At 36.6% G+C, this 18,099-nt stretch overlaps 1 protein-coding gene across 7 annotated transcripts in view; it reads right to left on the bottom strand.

The window, feature by feature from the left end:
* RELCH (RAB11 binding and LisH domain, coiled-coil and HEAT repeat containing) overlaps positions 1 to 18,099 on the bottom strand; it is a 79,348-nt gene that overhangs the window by 21,450 nt on the left and 39,799 nt on the right. For 5 of the 7 annotated variants that reach the window (XR_003255794.1, XM_026079857.1, XM_026079859.1 and 2 more), the window contains exons 11-16: positions 13,287 to 13,399; positions 8,155 to 8,245; positions 3,190 to 3,261; positions 2,225 to 2,365; positions 1,397 to 1,561; positions 379 to 526 (exon numbers count right to left, since the gene is read on the bottom strand). Coding sequence is in view for 6 of the 7 variants with exons in the window: in XM_026079857.1 (XP_025935642.1) it covers positions 379 to 526; positions 1,397 to 1,561; positions 2,225 to 2,365; positions 3,190 to 3,261; positions 8,155 to 8,245; positions 13,287 to 13,399 (730 nt within the window). In the remaining variant the exon portion in view is untranslated. Of the gene's footprint in view, positions 1 to 378; positions 527 to 1,396; positions 1,562 to 2,224; positions 2,366 to 3,189; positions 3,262 to 8,154; positions 8,246 to 9,357; positions 9,407 to 13,286; positions 13,400 to 15,769; positions 15,888 to 18,099 lie in introns of those variants that run through there. The other 2 variants (XM_026079862.1, XM_026079863.1) reach the window with 2 other exon arrangements.

Below are 18,099 nucleotides of genomic sequence, written 5' to 3'. Positions count from 1 at the left end.
ACTCAGCAATATTAAAGAAAGAAAATCCACAACATGAGAGATTCAACAAATTTGATCTTTTGTTTTTGCTTTCTCTGAAAATACAATAAAAAAAATGGTGGATTAGAAAAAATGCTTGGAAGCAGAAATTTAAATCATTACTGTGTAGACAGTGTGTTATAAAAATTTAAAGCTTATACAGGAATTCTGCAACTAATGTTTATGTAGTAACCCGAAATACACATTAATTCCAGTTAAATGCACCCTACGGTCTCTTTCTGGAATTCCTCCTTTGCATTTAATAGTAATGGTAATACCATATAGTGTTTTGAGATTTGCCACCGAAATATACTTGGTTTCTAGAACACCCACTTTTCAGATTTCAAACTAATCATTTACCTTCTATCTGTGGCACTTCACCCTGAAGTTTAGCTTTGCTTGTGAAAGGTGCATTCTGTAACACCAGTGCAAACAGTGAAGGAATCAGTGACTGCAGAGCAGACAGATACATGTGGAGTTTATGTTCATCCAAGCCATGCTCTCCTTCCTGAAACAAACAGGACATTTAGTTAAAGCTTTCAATTTTAATGGTCTGGTTGCTTATGCATGCGTTTATCACTTTCCAGGGAATGCATCTGTGATGAACTTTTACACAGAAACATTCATTATATCCTGATTTATCCTGACCACAAGCTTACTTTGTGTCATCACCCAACCCCCTTGTCTCCCTTAAGACAGTTACTCTCAAAAGAACAAAACAATGCAGCCTTCTGCATTTAGTGGTTCACGTCCATGAACTTACTGATATTCTGAAGGAAGACATTTCAGCACATTTTGGAAGTTTGATTTCTCGGTCTTAGGGACCAATGCACCTAAAAACTGAAGAAACCAGTCACCTGTACTCTGAAAATAAGCATCTTGGCTAAGTGCGTTACTATTATAATCTGCTGTCAACACTTTCCAGATATCTACCAAACTAAATTTGCAGATAAACTAACCCGGAACTGTAAATCACTTACTAAACCATTCAATTCTTCTGTTTTTTTTTTTTTTTTTAATTCAATAGATATTGCACTTAATTAAACACTCCATTACGTGACACTTAAAAACAATTTAAATATAGGTCAAATGTATTTGAAACAACACACATTTTTGTTTTCTGATCACAGCCAGAAGCAAGAGTTTTCCAAACTACATTTTGACTGTCAGGCTCTGAAACAAAATATTGTTAAAGAAGCATCTGTTTTTCCACATATACAAGTAGAAGTTATGGAGCTGTAACAAAAATCTCCAAAAAATTTCTCCCCCATAGAACATAAATAGCAATGATTTACATTTTCATATATTTTTTAAAAGTCTACACAGGTAATAAAGATACAGAGAAAATTCTCCAATGTAGGAACAGCTGAACACATACCCTGAGCAATTTTTCAATCTTATTAAGCAGCGTAGGTATTAGATGGAACTGTAAATTTCCCAGCTCTGTAGTCCAGGCAGCATAAGCAGGTAAAAATACCTGATGTGTTGCACTAACTACACGTTCTGAAGGGTCTCCTAAAGCTGAAAGCAGCAGTTCAAAACCCTGACAAAAGACAGTAAAGAATATAATTATTCTTCCTACAATTTACAAAAAAACCCTAAACCCCCAAAACTACACAAAACATGCCCAGATCTGAAGTAGACTATTATCAATTTTATAAATTTTGCACTAATAAAAATACAACAAGGTAGTACATGGGGGTCTTTTAACAGATATTCCCATCTCGCCTGTAAAGGTAAACAGTAGGTGGTCCAAGTCAAACACCTTTTTACCTCTCTGCCTTCAAAAACTGAAAGACAGGAAGAGAAAATCTTCAGTTTCAGGTATCTGAAACATTATTACATAGTATTAAGATGAACTACAATTAGGCTTTGTTGTAGTTGACTAATCTTTGTTAGCAAATGATGATATCAAATTGGTTAATAGCTTCTGGTGGGGAATAGTGAAGTGTTCTTGAATGCAAATTATGAATCATTAGAGAAGATTCTGTATGAGGCTTACACCTGAAGTAATAAAGATAATTATAAGTATTTGTTTTCTTTTTGGTCTTGGTGATATAATAAAAAGCAACATTCACATAAACAATCCAAATTTCTAAAAGTATCTGAAACAATTTAATGAAAATATCTGAAATTATACATTCCCCTATTCATGAAATAACTGTAGAAGACACTTCATACATATAGAATCCATCCCAAATGATACCTGTTGATATTTGTCTGGATCATCAATATATCCCATGATGATGCCAAGGCTTTTGATCACAGCTTCTCGTACCAGATCTGCCTTATCTTCCATTAGCATTTGCTGAAGCATGGAAAGTACTAATGAACTACGAATTTCTTTCTGTTTGTAAACAAGAAACACACTTGTTAAATGTGATGAAACAAGATATAATTGCTTATACCATTTTTCATAAATGTTTGCTCTTCTATTAGTGCTCTTGAGCAACAAACTCATCCCCCAGCTGTGGATCTCTTTATGAATATTATCCACCCAGTCTTCACTGCAGAAGAGGATGAATCAAAATAAAGTGTCAGTAGCCTCAATAGAGATCCTTTTGTTCTACTAAGGACAGAACTTGGATCCTTTAACTATTATGGAAGCATGTACTGAAAACAAGTAACAGCCAAAACCTACTGTAGGCCTAGACTTGCAAGAGCACTTAAAAGAGAATTTTTAATCATTCTGCTGCTAAATCAGAGAAATAGGTTTTTGATTTAGGTTGCTTTCATCTTTCTCAGAAGCTCCAAATTCCAGCTTGCCACTGACTACATTCTGCTGCTTCTTTTGCTAGGCAGCTCTCTTGATGTCAAGCATTCCATAGTGTCAGAAAAACTCAGTTACTGGGTGCCAGTTATTTTTTTCACTGGTGATTTCCTTAATCAGGCCTATCTTTACTTCATCTTTACTGAAACAAAGATGGTTTGGTCAGACCATACTGGTTATCAAGACATTTTATAGCTAGATTGAGCTGTCTTCCTTTATAACAAGCCATCTCTTCCTTAAGTTCATTTATTGAATCTCATATACGTGATATACAATGCAAGCGTCTACATGAGATGTACACCCTCCAGAATATTTAAGAAGATAAAGAATGGTTATGTCACACAACAGATTGCCACCTTGCTTTCACTGGGAAAGTGTTAAGAGTCAGCATTAACACTTACAGGAAGGTAAGGTGCTAGAGCTCCACAGGATTCTGCTACCAGTAGCCGTCTCTCTGGGTATTTGTGGTTGATCTGGTGAAGAGAAATAGAACGGTTATTTGCTTTGCAGTAACCAGTATTCAAAATGTGACTAGAATGAACTGCAATGCAGGGATAAGCATGCACCTGTTTAAATAAACACTGGTTGTGCCTGCAGAAGTGCATATGGGTACTAAGCAGCCTCTAATTCCTGAACTGGGTCATGAAGAAAAGGCAGCTATACTCTTCTTCAGTTGTCCTGTAGACTGGAGCTTATAGTAAGAGAAGAATCTGAGAAGAGTGTGTGCAAAAAAAAAGGGTGCAAAACAGCTTATGCTTATGCATAAGCTTATATGGGATTGACATAAAACATACGCTTCCAAGAATCTGAGTAACTTATGAGCTGCCATTTCCCAAAATATTTTGTCTTGTGTGGCCCTTCAGGAGTACAATTCCTCTAAGAACTACACAAGTGCCCTCTAGTGATCCGAGCCCACCAGTGTAGCACAGCTGCCCAGGTCTTGCTGAGCAATCAGGGTCCAAAGACAACATGTACTAGGCCAACAATATTTGCTTGCTATTGCACCCAAGGCCAGCAGAAACACCTCACATCTGAGATGCAACTGGGAAAAGCTCCTGTTCCTGAGAGTCTCTTGATCCTGCCCTGCCTATCTTTCCTTTCTACTCAAAGGTCATTCAAAAATTCTGCCTTATGACTTTGATACTGACACTTTAAAACAAGTTTGCATCCTAGTGTAGTCAGCTTTAATGGTCAGTCAGAAAAAAGCACTAACGGTTGCACAATGAAACGTTTGATACATTTCAATACACTTTGTGAATAAAAAGACAGGGAAAAGTGAATAGGTCAATCCTGTCACATAAGATATGCATGTAGTATGACTATTTCTCTCTCTTGCCATGCAGTGTGTAGCTTTGATAAGACAACTGTCTTACCATAGAAAAGGCCAAGGTACTTGTTACCTTCTTCACCTTGGTCTTTACTGGTAAGATTTGCTTTCAGAAATCCCAGGTCCTTGAGATCTATGGGAAAGTCTGGAGCAAGGAAAACCTACCCTCAGTAGAGGACGATCAGGTTAGGGAGCATCTAAACAACCTGGACATACACAAGTCCTTTCCTCCTGATGAGACGTATCCATGAGTGCTAAGGGAGCTGGCCAATGTCACTGTAAGGCCACTCTTGATAACTTTGAAAGGTCATGTCAACAAGGGAAGGTTCCCAAGGACTGGAAGAATGCAAATGTCACTTCTTCAAGAAGGGCAAGGAGGAGGATTCAGGGAACTACAGGATGGTCAGCCTCACCTCTACCCCAGGAAGGTGATGGAGTAAATAATCTTGGAAACCATTTCCAAACATATGAAGAAAAACAAGGTGACTGGGAATAGTCAGCATAGATTTACAATGGGTAAATGATGCTTGACCAACCTGATAGCCTTCTATGATAACACAACTGTCTGGCAGACAAGGGGAGGGCAGTACTTTAGTAAGATTTTCAACAGTGTTTCCTGTAATATCCTCATAGACAAACTGATGAAGTAGAGGCTAGCTAAGTGGACAGTGAGGTGGACTGAAATCTGGTTGAACTGCTGGGCTCAGAGAGTTGTAATTAACAGCACAAAGTCCAGATGGAGGCAAGTCTATGATGGTGTACCTCAGTGGTTGATATTGGGGCCAATACTGTTTAACTTCTTCATTAATGACTTAGATGATTAGACTGAGCACATACTCAGCAAGTTTGCAGACAATCCAAAATTGGGATTGATACACCAGACAGTTGTGCTGCCAGAGGAACCTCAACGGGCTGGAGAAATGGGCAGAGAGGAACCTCATGAAGTTCAACTAAGGAAAATGCAGAATCCTGCACCTGGGGATGAATAACCCCATGCACCAGTACAGGCTGGGGGCCGACCTGCTGGAATGCAGCTTTGCAGAAAAGCAAATGTGGGTCCTGGTGGACAAAAAGTTGAATGTGACCCAGCAATGTGTCCTGGCAGCAAAGAAGGCCAACAGCATCCTGTAGGCAGAGCATTGCCAACAGGTGGAGGGAGGTGATCCTTCTCTTCTACTCAACACTGGTGAGACCTCATCTGGAGAGCTGCATCTAGTTCTGGGCTCCCCAGTACAGGAGAAACAGACTTACTGGAGTGAGTCCAGCAGAGGGCCATGAAGAGGATTCAGAGACTGGAGAATCTGACATATAAGGGGAGGCTGGGATTGTTTAGCCTGGAGAAGAGAAGGATCAGTGGGAATCTTATCAACTTGTATAAATATATGTTGGGAGGAGAGTAAAGAAGATGGAGTCAGGCTCTTCTTAGTGGTATCCAGCAAAAGGACAAGAGGCACAGACCTAAATACAGGAAATTCCATTTAAAAACAACAAAAAGCCTTTTTACTGTGAGTGCAGTTAAACACTGGAACAGGTTGACCAGAGAGGTTGTGGAGTCTCCATCCTTGGAGATATTCAAAACCTGACTGGACAGGGCCATGAGCAACCTGCTCTAGTTGACCCTGCTTTGAGTAGGGGGATTGGACTAGATGATCTCCATAGTTCCCTTTCAACCTCATCCATTGTGTGATTCCTGTCAATTTTATTGGCTTAAGAGAAACTATGAAGCCATACTAAGAATCAACTTTGGGCAAGCTGTTACTACCACCCCAGCATGCTGCACAGGGGGATTTGACCATTAACGCACTATTAATATTTGCAACTTTATCACTCTTCTGGTCTGAAATCCCCAGGAAGTCTCTCAAGGATGAAGTTCTGCAAGGATCATTTGAAAGACACTCATATGAACAAATCATGAGCCTCAGGACTAAACTGAAGTCTCAAGCACGGGAGAACCTTCTCTGAGTATGTGTCGAATGTTTTGCATTCATCCTTCAACAGGGCATATTTAATATTTTGGAAGCAGGGAGATTTCACAGAAGAAAAACATTATGGGCATGCAACAGACTGCTGTAATTCCTGTAGTATCTTTGGCTTACTTGGCACCTTTCTTGCCATCATCAGATAGAAAATGCTAATAAATGCAAATTCCCTACTGGCCTTAGACATACGCTCAACCTTCTGAAGCTCTGCCTACCTGGNGGGGGAACTAGTTTCACCTTGTTGAGATGGACCAGCAAGACAATAAAAATGTCATCCCTGATATTGCAAAGACATATTGACAAACAAAAGAAAAAAGAATCCAATTTCCATAAGGCTCGTGCTGAGGGAAGTTTATTAGCCCACGAGAAACTTAACATAAATGTAAAATGTTTATTGCCATTTCTTTGCCTCTGTCCTTAATAACTAGAATTACATTCTGTGGAAGTTAGTTGGTCACTACCTCTGAGCAAGCTTTCAGCATCTACAGAGGCTGAACTAAACTCAGATGAGCAGGCCATGAAATCATACATGCAGAGCTGTGAAAAGCAGATAGAAAGATCATGAAGACTAGCCTGATGGCTCTGAGGTCCAGAACATCTGGGTGAAAATGCTGGATCTTCTGAGGGCCTAGCCAATTTGCATGCATAAACAGATTTTAGCTAAGAGCCCAACTGCACCGATGCTTTCACAAGCAAGGCATCTACTGAGAGAAGGCAGAAAATTATACTCTGTGTATACTTTTGAGTTCCTCCTATCTCAGTTTTGCAACAGTGATAATCAGCTGGTATTTTGCTGGAGAAAAGACTGACCTTATTTCAATACTGCAAACAAAATCTGGCAAAATGCATTAAATATATGAAACGATGGCATATGGCTTGGCAGCCTGATATACTGCACTAGTAAAGTTGGACTGATTTCTCTGGTGTATCAGTAACTATATCAGCAAGAACCTGTTGTGACAATGATGTGCTCTTACTGAGCTGGGACTGGTTCCTTTAAACACTGCCTAAAACACATTGGGAGAACTGAGAAAACAAAGATGGCTTATTTTACATTCTAGTACTACTTCCAAGGGTCTTCCATTTGATTAACAGATACATCAGTCACACAAATGAGCACAAATGCTGCTTCTAGTACGTACTTCTACTGTCAGAAAGCATTAATACTCTTAATGCTTGGACTTTGTTGTGAAACACAGATGCATCCTGTAGAGATGGCTGACTTATGCAAGTGGAGAACCAGTAGACAATTATCAGACCAGAAAGATGGCATCACAGCAAGCATTACTGCTCTGTTATGGCTTATTTACTCACTGTCTTTGGGCAATGATGAATTCTCTTTTCTTCTTTATGATAGGAAAATATCATGCATTTTCACCTGAACTCATGTTGTCCTGTTTCTATGCCTCAGATGAAACAGGAAGAACATTTCAGTTTGGTTGTTCAGTTATTTTTATTAATTCACAGTATTTGTGGAAAGGGGCACTGTGATTCTAGAAGTCACATGTATGCTTCAGGCTGAACTTACAGGTGTGGAAGCTGTGCCCATCTCCAGAAGCTTTTTATTTCCTTTTTCTGACCCACTTTGATCTTTAATTTTCTGTTAAAGAACTTAAACTAGCTAAAGTATGGACATTGCTCTGAGTACTTATTACTTACAATATAAAATCAGTGAATGACATCTTAGAGTGAAAATGGATTTCCAGTCTGGTATTTACTGTATGAAATTTATAAATGCACCTACCTGACATGGGGAGTATTAGACAACACCACTGATTAATGTGTGTACATCCTGCATTTCAATATAACATGTGCAGGTATATGCAGGTAACTAGAATCTCCAGATTGTCTTTGGCAAATTTTCTGGTTTTGAGTTCATTTCAACCTTATAAAAATGTACATAAACTGAGGCTAAAGAATATCCAAACATCTTTCTGAAAAAATTTTTGAACAGCCATTCCTGAAAAAAACAAAACAACCCTCCCTTGAAAAACAAATAACTCCAAAACTTATGAAGCTGCAACTGATTTAACAGTGTAAAACACAAAATGTTCAGTTACCTGTTCCCAACACTGTGGTAAAAGCTCAGCTTCTACACGTGTTGGTCCAACATGTCGGGCAAATGCCACACACCCAGTCAGTATCATCTGTCTGAAAACATAAATTTAATGCTTTAAGCTGTTTATAAAGTTGAGAAAAATTCTATAATTTATGATGCACTTATTATTATGTAAGGTAGAAAAAGGAGAAGTTGTCAGATCAAGGAATTGTTTATGGGACTGCTTCCCAAGCTTGTTAGACTAATGGATAATTTTTGACACTCAAAATTTCACACCATACACCCTGAATTAAAGGCAATATCTTAAACTGAAAGTCACTAATTGTCTTCTCCTTAATATGCCTTTTCCAGAAACTAGCAGATCTAAAGATCTAAAAATCTATGACCCAGAGTCTGGAAACCTCTGATTTGGGAATCTCTGATTTCCCAATCTGTGAGATTGGAAATCTCCAACTAAATATCTGATTTAATTCTTATTACTGAATACTATATTTCACTATGGACTGACATGATCTAAGTTCTATCACAGTATCAATATTTTAGTCAAGTACACAGACTATTTTTATTTAGAAACACTTGTGAGTTTTAATGACCTTTGTTCAAAACAAGTAACTTAATTCTTCTTATGAAATGGTTTTATAACATATCTAAAATACAAGTTACTGTCATCTTTCCAAAAATACTGGGTACTACTCTTGTCAAAAATCTTCCAAAGGCCATTTTAAAAAGGTAGCAGTTAATCAATCAATAGTACAAATGATCACCCAAATCATTTGTAGTTATATTCTTGCATTTTTTAAAGTGATTTCTTCTTTCCCTAAAGTTTGCAAGAAAATAGACTGTTGTTCCACTTTCAACAAAAGTTTGGAGTTTTTTTGCTAATATTTTCTATTGACTCCTGAATATTTATTAGTGACTATAAAGATCCAAAAAACTTAAAATGTAGATCTACCTTATGACCTACCAGTGCAAGCATCTGGGTGAGTAACTTCTGTCCTCAAATAATTTTAGAAATCCCTCATTATTTGCCCCATTATCTCACTTGCTTTTTAACCCTTTGAGGAATCACCTTCCTCATAGAGGGCTATATACAAAATGAAGTTCTATGTACAAAGTATGCAATGTTTTAAACTTAAAAGTGGAGGTATAGGGAGAGATTCAAGGAAGACAGATCTGTGATAATATACACAGTAAAGAAGTTTACCTTTTTTTGCTTATATGTTTTTAAGTTCATTGAGGCTCAGTGGGATCCAGCTATAGGCATCTAAAATTGTAGTTAGTTGTAATTTGTGATATTCTAACTTTCATTAAATAAGTATTTGTCTTGCTAAGATTTCTGACTTTTACCTTTGTCTCCTGTTGATAGGACTGAAATGATACTAACGTTGCATGCAATTTACCAGTTCTACCCAATTTTCATACCTACACGAGCACTCAAATAAATGATTTCAAATTATAACGCACTGACGTGACACACTCATTTTATCATCTCAGCAGTAAGACTGCAACATCACTGTGAATTTGCTCATTATTATTTTGAGGAAAGCCAGAATGAATTTTTTAAATCTTTTTAGTGTCATGCACACACTCCTAAATACTTACTGCAGCTAACAGTATGCCCTTAAGGTTGAAAGGCAGAGATTCTGCTGGATATTTCTTAGCTTAGCTTAGATAGTATTACTATACAACACACTCCAACAAGAGACATCACATCCAGAATCTTTTCAAGGAGAAATAGTCTACCAAAAAGATTTTTCTCCCAGCATTCTTTAGGCCAACTGTTGGAGCAAGCTCTTTTTCTTTAGCCTCCACCAGATACAGAGAACCAGACCTTTGATCAAGGTAAGAGGGTTGGGGGAAAACAGAAAGGTAATGATTAGATAAGACTCAAGAAATCAAAACGGGATATGTGATAGCAATATGGAGACAAAAGCCCATGGTTATTCTGAGTTCTACAATAAATAAAGTAGTTATTAAAGTTCCTGTCTTTGGTTCTTGACCTACACACTGCACCTAATCACAGAACTGGGTGACAGAATATACGCTTATGAAATATCCACAGAAAATAGCAAAATACAGTAATTACTTGAAATACACTCCACTAGAAATAGGCAAAAACAAATGAGTTTTTTTTCTAAACTAATTTTAAAAAGTCCATGAAATCTAATTTTATGAAAATTAAGCCATATGTTCTTTTGCCTTGCCTATAAAGTTGGAAAGTTTGACATATTGCAAAAAATGTTCAAAAAGAATATTTTAAGTATTTATACTGTTGGCACGTTGTAACTGTCTTAAAAGTATATGAAAACAGACAATAATTCAGAAGATGAAAGATGGAAAGGTCTCAAGGACAGGTCATCCAAACAAAAACCACCCATTAAACCCTAAGCTGTTGCAAAAGTTGCAGTCTAGACCAGGTATGGGGGAGGGGGGGGAAGCCTTTGTAGAAGGGCTTGTTGTTGTAACAACATCTTTTGTTAACAAGATGCTGGGAATGCTTGTCCTCAAATAGCTCTTTTCAGGGTATGCACTTATGACCCCCTAAGCAGAAACATAAGGCTACTCAATACTATTCAGCAGAGTACTATTTTGCTTCATCTTTACAGAAACTAAAGTGAAATCAGGAATCAGATTAAAGAAACAGGCAGAAGTTAAAACAGAGCAGAACTGGCATAATTTAACACTTAAGTCTTTCTAGAGGTTTTATAAAGTGTCTGCATGGACTGGCAAGAAATTCAGTCTTACGTAATGCAGTTCAAGGTACTCTTGCCAATCCTTCAGGTTGTATTAAAAACTTGCTTACTAGAGTTTTCCTTAATATGTTAAAAAGTTATGTGCATTCTGTGCAAGGTGGTATTGTATAACCTATGAAAAGTCACATTAGATACACTAAGCTTAACATATCTCCCGCAAGAGTGGTGCTTCTGGATACATTATGTGGAAATATTCTCAAGAGTTTCCATTTCAAACTACGTTTTAACCAGGTCCTAAAGCACCCCATCATTAACCTGTTATCTTCATGGCTCCCTGGCATCCAGAACAATGTAATTGTCCAGAAAGAAGTTTAGCGTAAAGCTAATGTGTATTTGTTCCTTTGCAGAAGAGAACTGTATATATATTTGGAAAAATCAAAGAGTATATTAATAAGCAAAGTCTTGAAGATAAAAGTGGGCTTGTTATATATAACAAATGCACAAGACTATGGTGATATGGTACCTGTGCACGCACCAAAATGCCTTTCACAGAGACAACAAGTACAATATAGGCTTTCCAAATGACTGTTAACATACTTTATATGGTCAAATACTTGTGAGCGAGTAAAAGATGTATTTTAACGGGTTCATTATTATAAATGCAATGTCACATTTCACAGCCTCATGCATTTCAAAAACTAATAAAAGTCAGCTTCCATGATCTGCCACTTTAATGTGTAATGTAGGCCTCCATGGTATGGTAGAAGCTGACTGAATAACATATAAGAAAATTAATACCACTCTTCTAGTGATTTAACCTGAAAGTCTTTGCTTACTTCATACTGYGTGAAACCGCTAAAATATTATTTGAACATATTTAGACACAAAACGAGCATGCATAATATATACTTCGGTACGAATATATGATATAAGCATAAGATACTGACTGGAATAAATTCTGAATATTTTCTAATTTGTATTCAGAATCTCTCTTGTTCTCAACAGAAATTTGGGAGCGATATTCTGCCATACCCTCCAGGAGAAAAATGTGTATTCATAACATATATACATATAAAAGTCTTTAAAATACTTAAAGGCACTATAGCACCTGACTGAAGAATATCCAATACCTATACTTCTGTCAAGTAAGAGATAAGTCACCCATTTTAGATATACATCTCCACCTCACAACAAAGAATGAACATCTTTAAGGAAAAAGAAGCCTGGATTCACTTCTTTCTTAGCTGTTGGAAAAGACAAACCTAACTGCAGCTAACTAGGTATATAGAAAATCAATTTGACAGACCACCAATCCTATGAAAAATCAATTACAAGGGACTACAAAGGACATGCAACTTCCTGCCTGCCTCAGCCACAAAATAATTTTATCTTCACAAACTGCATGGAGCATTCAAAATATTTTAGATAACAGCAGATTTTTAGAAGCAGATTTCTGAAGAACCTGAGGTAGAACAAGGACTGGACCTTGATGTAATTTCAATCTGCATGGTGTTACTGTGCCACAAGTGGCTTTTATTTATTGTCTACAAGCCATCTCTTTCAGTTGCACCTCATCTCTAAATTTTACCATGGGAACAATTTAGAAAGACACCAGAAAACTTCAGTTGCAGAGAATCTTCAAAAAATGCTTTCTACATATTTCATTAAAGCCTAATTCAGTTGAAGACAGCATAGGACAATGACAGATACAGATGCTTTACAAAACATTTCTAATGAAAACAATGGAAGAAGTACAGACCACTGAGTCTGAAAAATATTTTCACTGTTAGAGAGGAAAACACACCAGCTAGGGTACTGTCTTTCAACCTTAAGGTTACTCTTACCAAGATTGGTATGAACAAAGTCATACTCTCTGACTAGTAAGGAAGAACCAAATTTAAAAAACAAAGTAAGATTATACTTTATTTCTAAGTCTTAACTAAACAAACATAAAGGTCTGAACACTTGTCAAAACCAAATCTCTCCTTCAGTCTTCTGAATTTTTATTGCAACCACCCATGCTATTTTCCCATACTAAGCATAATGGTCAACTTATATGGATCATTAAGATACATTAAGGCAGTAGTTAAAAAAAGTTATTTTGATTTCTGTATCTACAATTATTAAGAATTATGATCTTAAAGCTTATTTTCACAAAACATTTCAGTTCATGTTTATGAAAAAAGGAACTGAAATGTTACACTGCAGCTTATCAAGCACATCCCTGCATTTCAATAACCAGAAATTGCATATGAAAGTGTTGTTCATGGAAATGGAAAGTCCCAAAGTTTATGTAAATTTGTTAACAATATAACAGTAAAATGTCAGCTTAGTGAAACTTGATTAAAATCATCCAGTAATACTCAGTTTCCATTAGTTCTGCTTCTTTGACAAAGAAAAAAGTTCCTTCTTGTCCCGTAACACACAAACGCAAACACACCTTTGCTCATCATCTGGTCGTTTGATCAAATTGAACAGTATGTGTAGAAGCTGATCTCTCTCTTTGGGTTCAGGATGGAGGCAGGCTGTACACAGTATGAGTGGGATCAATTCCTAAAAAATTGTGGGTGGGGGAAAACCAAACAAAGTAAAAATGCTTTGGGCATATATTCATTAATGGCAAAAGAAACTAAGAAGATAAATCTAGCCACACAACATCAAAACAGTCAGAGAAGACATTTTAAAGTCTTGATCTCTTATAAAGTGATACGAAAAAGAAGGTCTAAAAATTAGAATGATTTTTATCCTAGGAAGGATTAGGGGAGAACCAACACATAACATGAAAAGCTCTACAAAGTTTACAATTAACATATGCAGGTCACTTGTAACTGGAATTAGAGGACAATTGTAGCTTAAATTTCCTTCATTATCTACTGAACTGAAGAAAGTTCCATAGAAGTCTTACAGTTTAAACATAGCTACTATGGAAAAACTATCTGTGATGCCATGGAATAAAAGAAAATTTCCAATTAAGCGCACACACAATTTTGTGTACAAGTTTGAATAAGCATCAAGAAACATATACATTGGTAAAGGTGACTGCAGACAAACACCATCTGTTTTATGATGACTGAGAACTGTATGKTTTTTAAAGGGATTTTTCCAATAAAGAGCTAATATCTGAAGCTGAATTTTCCTTTTTGAAAAATTTTAGAGCAATTCAATTCCCATAAAGAACAAATGATCAAGAAAATACTGTGTAAAACATTAACTGAAGGAAAATACAGACTGTTGACAGCAGCAAAAACCTTTCTAAATACACCTTCAAAATCTAATGGTATTCATTCCCAAAAGAAACAAACAAGAGGTTTGAAAAACATGGACTGGAAGTCCCTTTCCTTGATCTCATTAATGTGAGTCTTTAAGCCCACCCAACTTGGAAGCCACGCAACTTCTACACGATTATAAAATCTTACAGACAGAAACATCACAGTGGGAGGGAGGGAAAGGGAGGGGAAAGGAAGAACAAGACACAAACTGAGGTGTTTGCTAAGAAAGCATGGGGCAAGTAATCAGAAGACTTCCTCTCCCCCTCTCCTATCCCCAATTTTGAGCCACTTGCAACAGATAAGCTCTTTTGGGGAATAAATAAGCAGTGACAAACAAGCAGATGACACTGGGAAACACTTCTTGAAGTACTAGATAAGATTACATAAAACCTAGAAAAGTCTATAATTATTTGTAATAACTTTGTAGGGAGATGTGAGTTTCTGCTTAAGTATCAGACTTTCAAAGCGACCTGTTTTTGATGCACTTGAGAAGTAAGACAATCAAATAATTAACTTTTTGGGAGATATTTTGGCAAGATTTAACACAAGCATGATACAGATTAGAGAATTCAGGATTAAACAGAGGAATGAATGTGGAAATATCCTACCCACCACTTCAAAAATCTGAATGTATGGAAAGAGAAATGACAAATAAATTTGAAGAACTTGGACATTTCTTTTTCTGAGTATTTTAAAGTGAACTTTTTTTTTTTTTTTTTAGTAAGTGGGACACAACATAAAATAAGGTGAATTGAAGACCTGTATTAAATAAAACTTTACAAATGAAAAAGCCCAAAGAACTAAATAACTTTCTTTTGTTGAAAGCTCTCTTCCCTCTGGAAATTGTATGTTAGATTTTATTCTTTGCATATTTAACATTCAGTTTTTGCTCCTGCTAAAATTCAGAGAAGGGAGGGATCTTAGCTATTTACCTATTTGTTTTGTACTTCACAGAAGCATTCTCTCCTGCGAATACCCCATTTTAATTCAAAAGATTCTAAAAATATTACAAAAACAAACAAGATTTTGCCATGATGATCCATATAATTAAAACTACTAGTATTTGGAGTGATATGTTAAGCTAGGATCTTTTAAGGAGGAAATCAGATTATATTTTGCACATACAGAACAGAATGATTAACTTCATTGTAAAGTATACAGCTCACGGAAAAATCTGTATACTAAAAAATAACAATGTTACTATACCGAGACATAACTTTCTGAAATTGCACTATAAGTTCGTATCACTTTACTGCTCTAGCAACTGTTCTTAAGTGTTTTTAACAGCAGACAAAGAATTCTAAACAAAAGAATATATCCTGCGAAATGGAACATGTAGGTTTTATGATTTGGGGTTTTATTTGTTGAAACTGTCACACAGACTCCAGTTTCCTAGCTGGTTTGAGCACCAACTGAAAAAATCTCAATAGCTCACTGAGAACTACTGCAAGATTTCAAAACTGTGCACATTTTTGTTTTGTTTTGTTTTTAAACCTTTGAAATTTAATAAGTTAAGAAGGTTGTCTTTTTCCAACTGAATCTGTTTGAAAAGAAAAAAGCTACGAATATTCTCCTAGATACTAACTTACGCGTGAAAGCCTGATGAGTAACCTAGAACCATTGACATGGGGCAGATACAAGGCTGATTCTTTACCTTGCAGAAAGCTGGTTATTATAGCAGATGGTATTAGCTGTATTTTCTTGTCCATTGGTCACATTCTTTCATGCATACTATGGGAGAAGAGAGCGTTCTCTGCATCGCTGCATCAGTGCTTCTACAGTTCCTTCTAGTAAGGGGAGTGGAGAAAGAGTGAGAAGTCTTGAACAGTGTTTTATGTGTTCCCTATAGACTTCATGGAAGGGAGGGTAAAACTGGAGGCGAAAGGGGCTTCCCATGGGACATGAGGAGCTCAACTGCTCTCGCAGGCAGACAGAATAGGTCAAGTGAAGTCTTCTAAAGGCTTAAAAAGGGACAGATTCTTCTCTAGGTATTCAGGGTGACTAAGAACACAGCTGTACAAAAGCATCCTATAGGAGCGATCAAGTTCATTCCTTTCTGTTGCTAAGTGCCACGCTTTAGATTGAGACTTGTTTAATAAATCATGTATTTTTCACCAGCAAAAACAACACAGAAGTGCTGTAGAAAGTGCTACATTTTTCAATAGGACAGAACAGTGTAAGCATTTGGCTGGTTAAATTCAGGAGAAAAGTTAACAAGACTTTTATTGCTATGGAGACTGTATATGGCGAACAATAATCAACGAGAGGACTTCCAGTGCTATTTCAAATGTTCTGCCTTCCTTGGGAAGGAATACCACTCGTGCTGACAGTTGAGCAAGAAGCGAGAAATTAAAATGAAATAAAAATCCTCCCTTCTCGCTTTAATTTGGGATCTGTAAAGCCCTGTTCATCCCAAAGCTCCTCGTTTCCCTATTGCCTCTTACTTAGGAAAACTGTAACTAATTCCTACTGATGCCAGTCAACAATACCAGAAAAAGTGGTTTTCGGAAATGAGATACTGTTTTCTCATTAGAGGCCTAGCAGAATGCCATTATAACATGCCTAGCACTCGTGACTTGGTGAATGAGCCTGGAAATAAAACACCACATGCCAGAGGTCTCACCTCCACCACCAAAAAAGCAAGTTTCTATTTGGGGCAGTTTATATCTGTGAACTGAATGGAGGGAAAACAAGATGCTTTGTTTTTAACATGAGGTAAGCTGCATACAGGTGATCCACGGACAAGACTATGAAGGTGACCTAACACATTGTGCTGGGGAACTTAAGTGACCCATCTTCCCTCAAATCCACTTTTGGATATCCACATAGGTCTCCCAAAGGTACAAGCCTGTCATCTTCACAGCAAAAAGCACACCAAAATACCTTTGGGCAACACTTCCCCTTATCTTATAACGAGAAAAAAAAAGTTGGGGAAGAGTGATATAATGTTACCTCTGAACAAGGTTCATTATTGGAGCTGATGTATGTTCTCAGCAAAGGCAACATTTGCACGGGCCTTTGGAGTTACTGTTCGTTATGGTCAAAGGAAGGGTCAGCTTTTTAACAGTAACTGGTATTACCTCAATTAGATGCAAAACAGTTCTGCCTATATAAAGTATTAGAGAACTTCACTTTTTTAAAAATATGCTTCCTATAGCAAGCTTTTGTCTATTTTGCTGACAATTTTCTTATACAATAGCAGGGTATTTTCTAACAGAGTTGTGACCTACACTATAATTTTCCCTTCAACATTCTAACAAAAGCCTCATACATCAAAGCTTCTCTGACTAATTAATGTCTTTATGCTGGAACATTCATGAGCAAAATAATTATCTCAAAGAATAAATTTAATTAGGGTAAGTTTCAAGATTGGTGACTTTAATAGCTTGGAGGATCATAAAATTTTCTATTATTTCAAATACTAAATTTAATAATACAGCAAATAGGTAACAAAACAATATATGAACTAGGGCCACATTTTGTAAATGTGTTTTTAAAATTTTCTCTAGTGGTCAACGCTTATACTATCAACCAATATTATGTGAAAATTTCCCTGTAACGTAACCCTTGAGAACCAGTAAAGGAAACAATCATGATTGTTTTAACTGAAATAACTGCAGGCACAAATAAACTACTGACGTGTAGTCTCTTCTGCAAGGATGTATTTTAAGTTTAGAATTCATCCTTTTCATTTTAAAATGAAAAAATAAATAATTGTAGCATTAGCACATGACTTAGAATGAACAGCATAAACTTATAAGATTAAAATTACAATTCTAATTATGGTTCATGGGATAAGACTGCTATCCTAGGATCCGAACTATGTCTCTCACATATCCCAAAGGGATATTTTTTATGTAAGAATCCATGTAGATATGGGCGTGAAAACACAACAAAACAAGAAAACTCATACTACTTTATTTATATCTATTGTTCATTTGGTAATCTGCATATAAAACTACTGCGATAAAACTAGTAACAATC

This window comes from Apteryx rowi, unplaced genomic scaffold, assembly GCF_003343035.1.
Source record: "Apteryx rowi isolate R43461 unplaced genomic scaffold, aptRow1 scaffold_50, whole genome shotgun sequence".
Classification (NCBI taxonomy): domain Eukaryota; kingdom Metazoa; phylum Chordata; class Aves; order Apterygiformes; family Apterygidae; genus Apteryx; species Apteryx rowi.
Note: the sequence above shows the minus strand (reverse complement) of the source record. Positions and strands in the feature narration are given on the sequence as shown.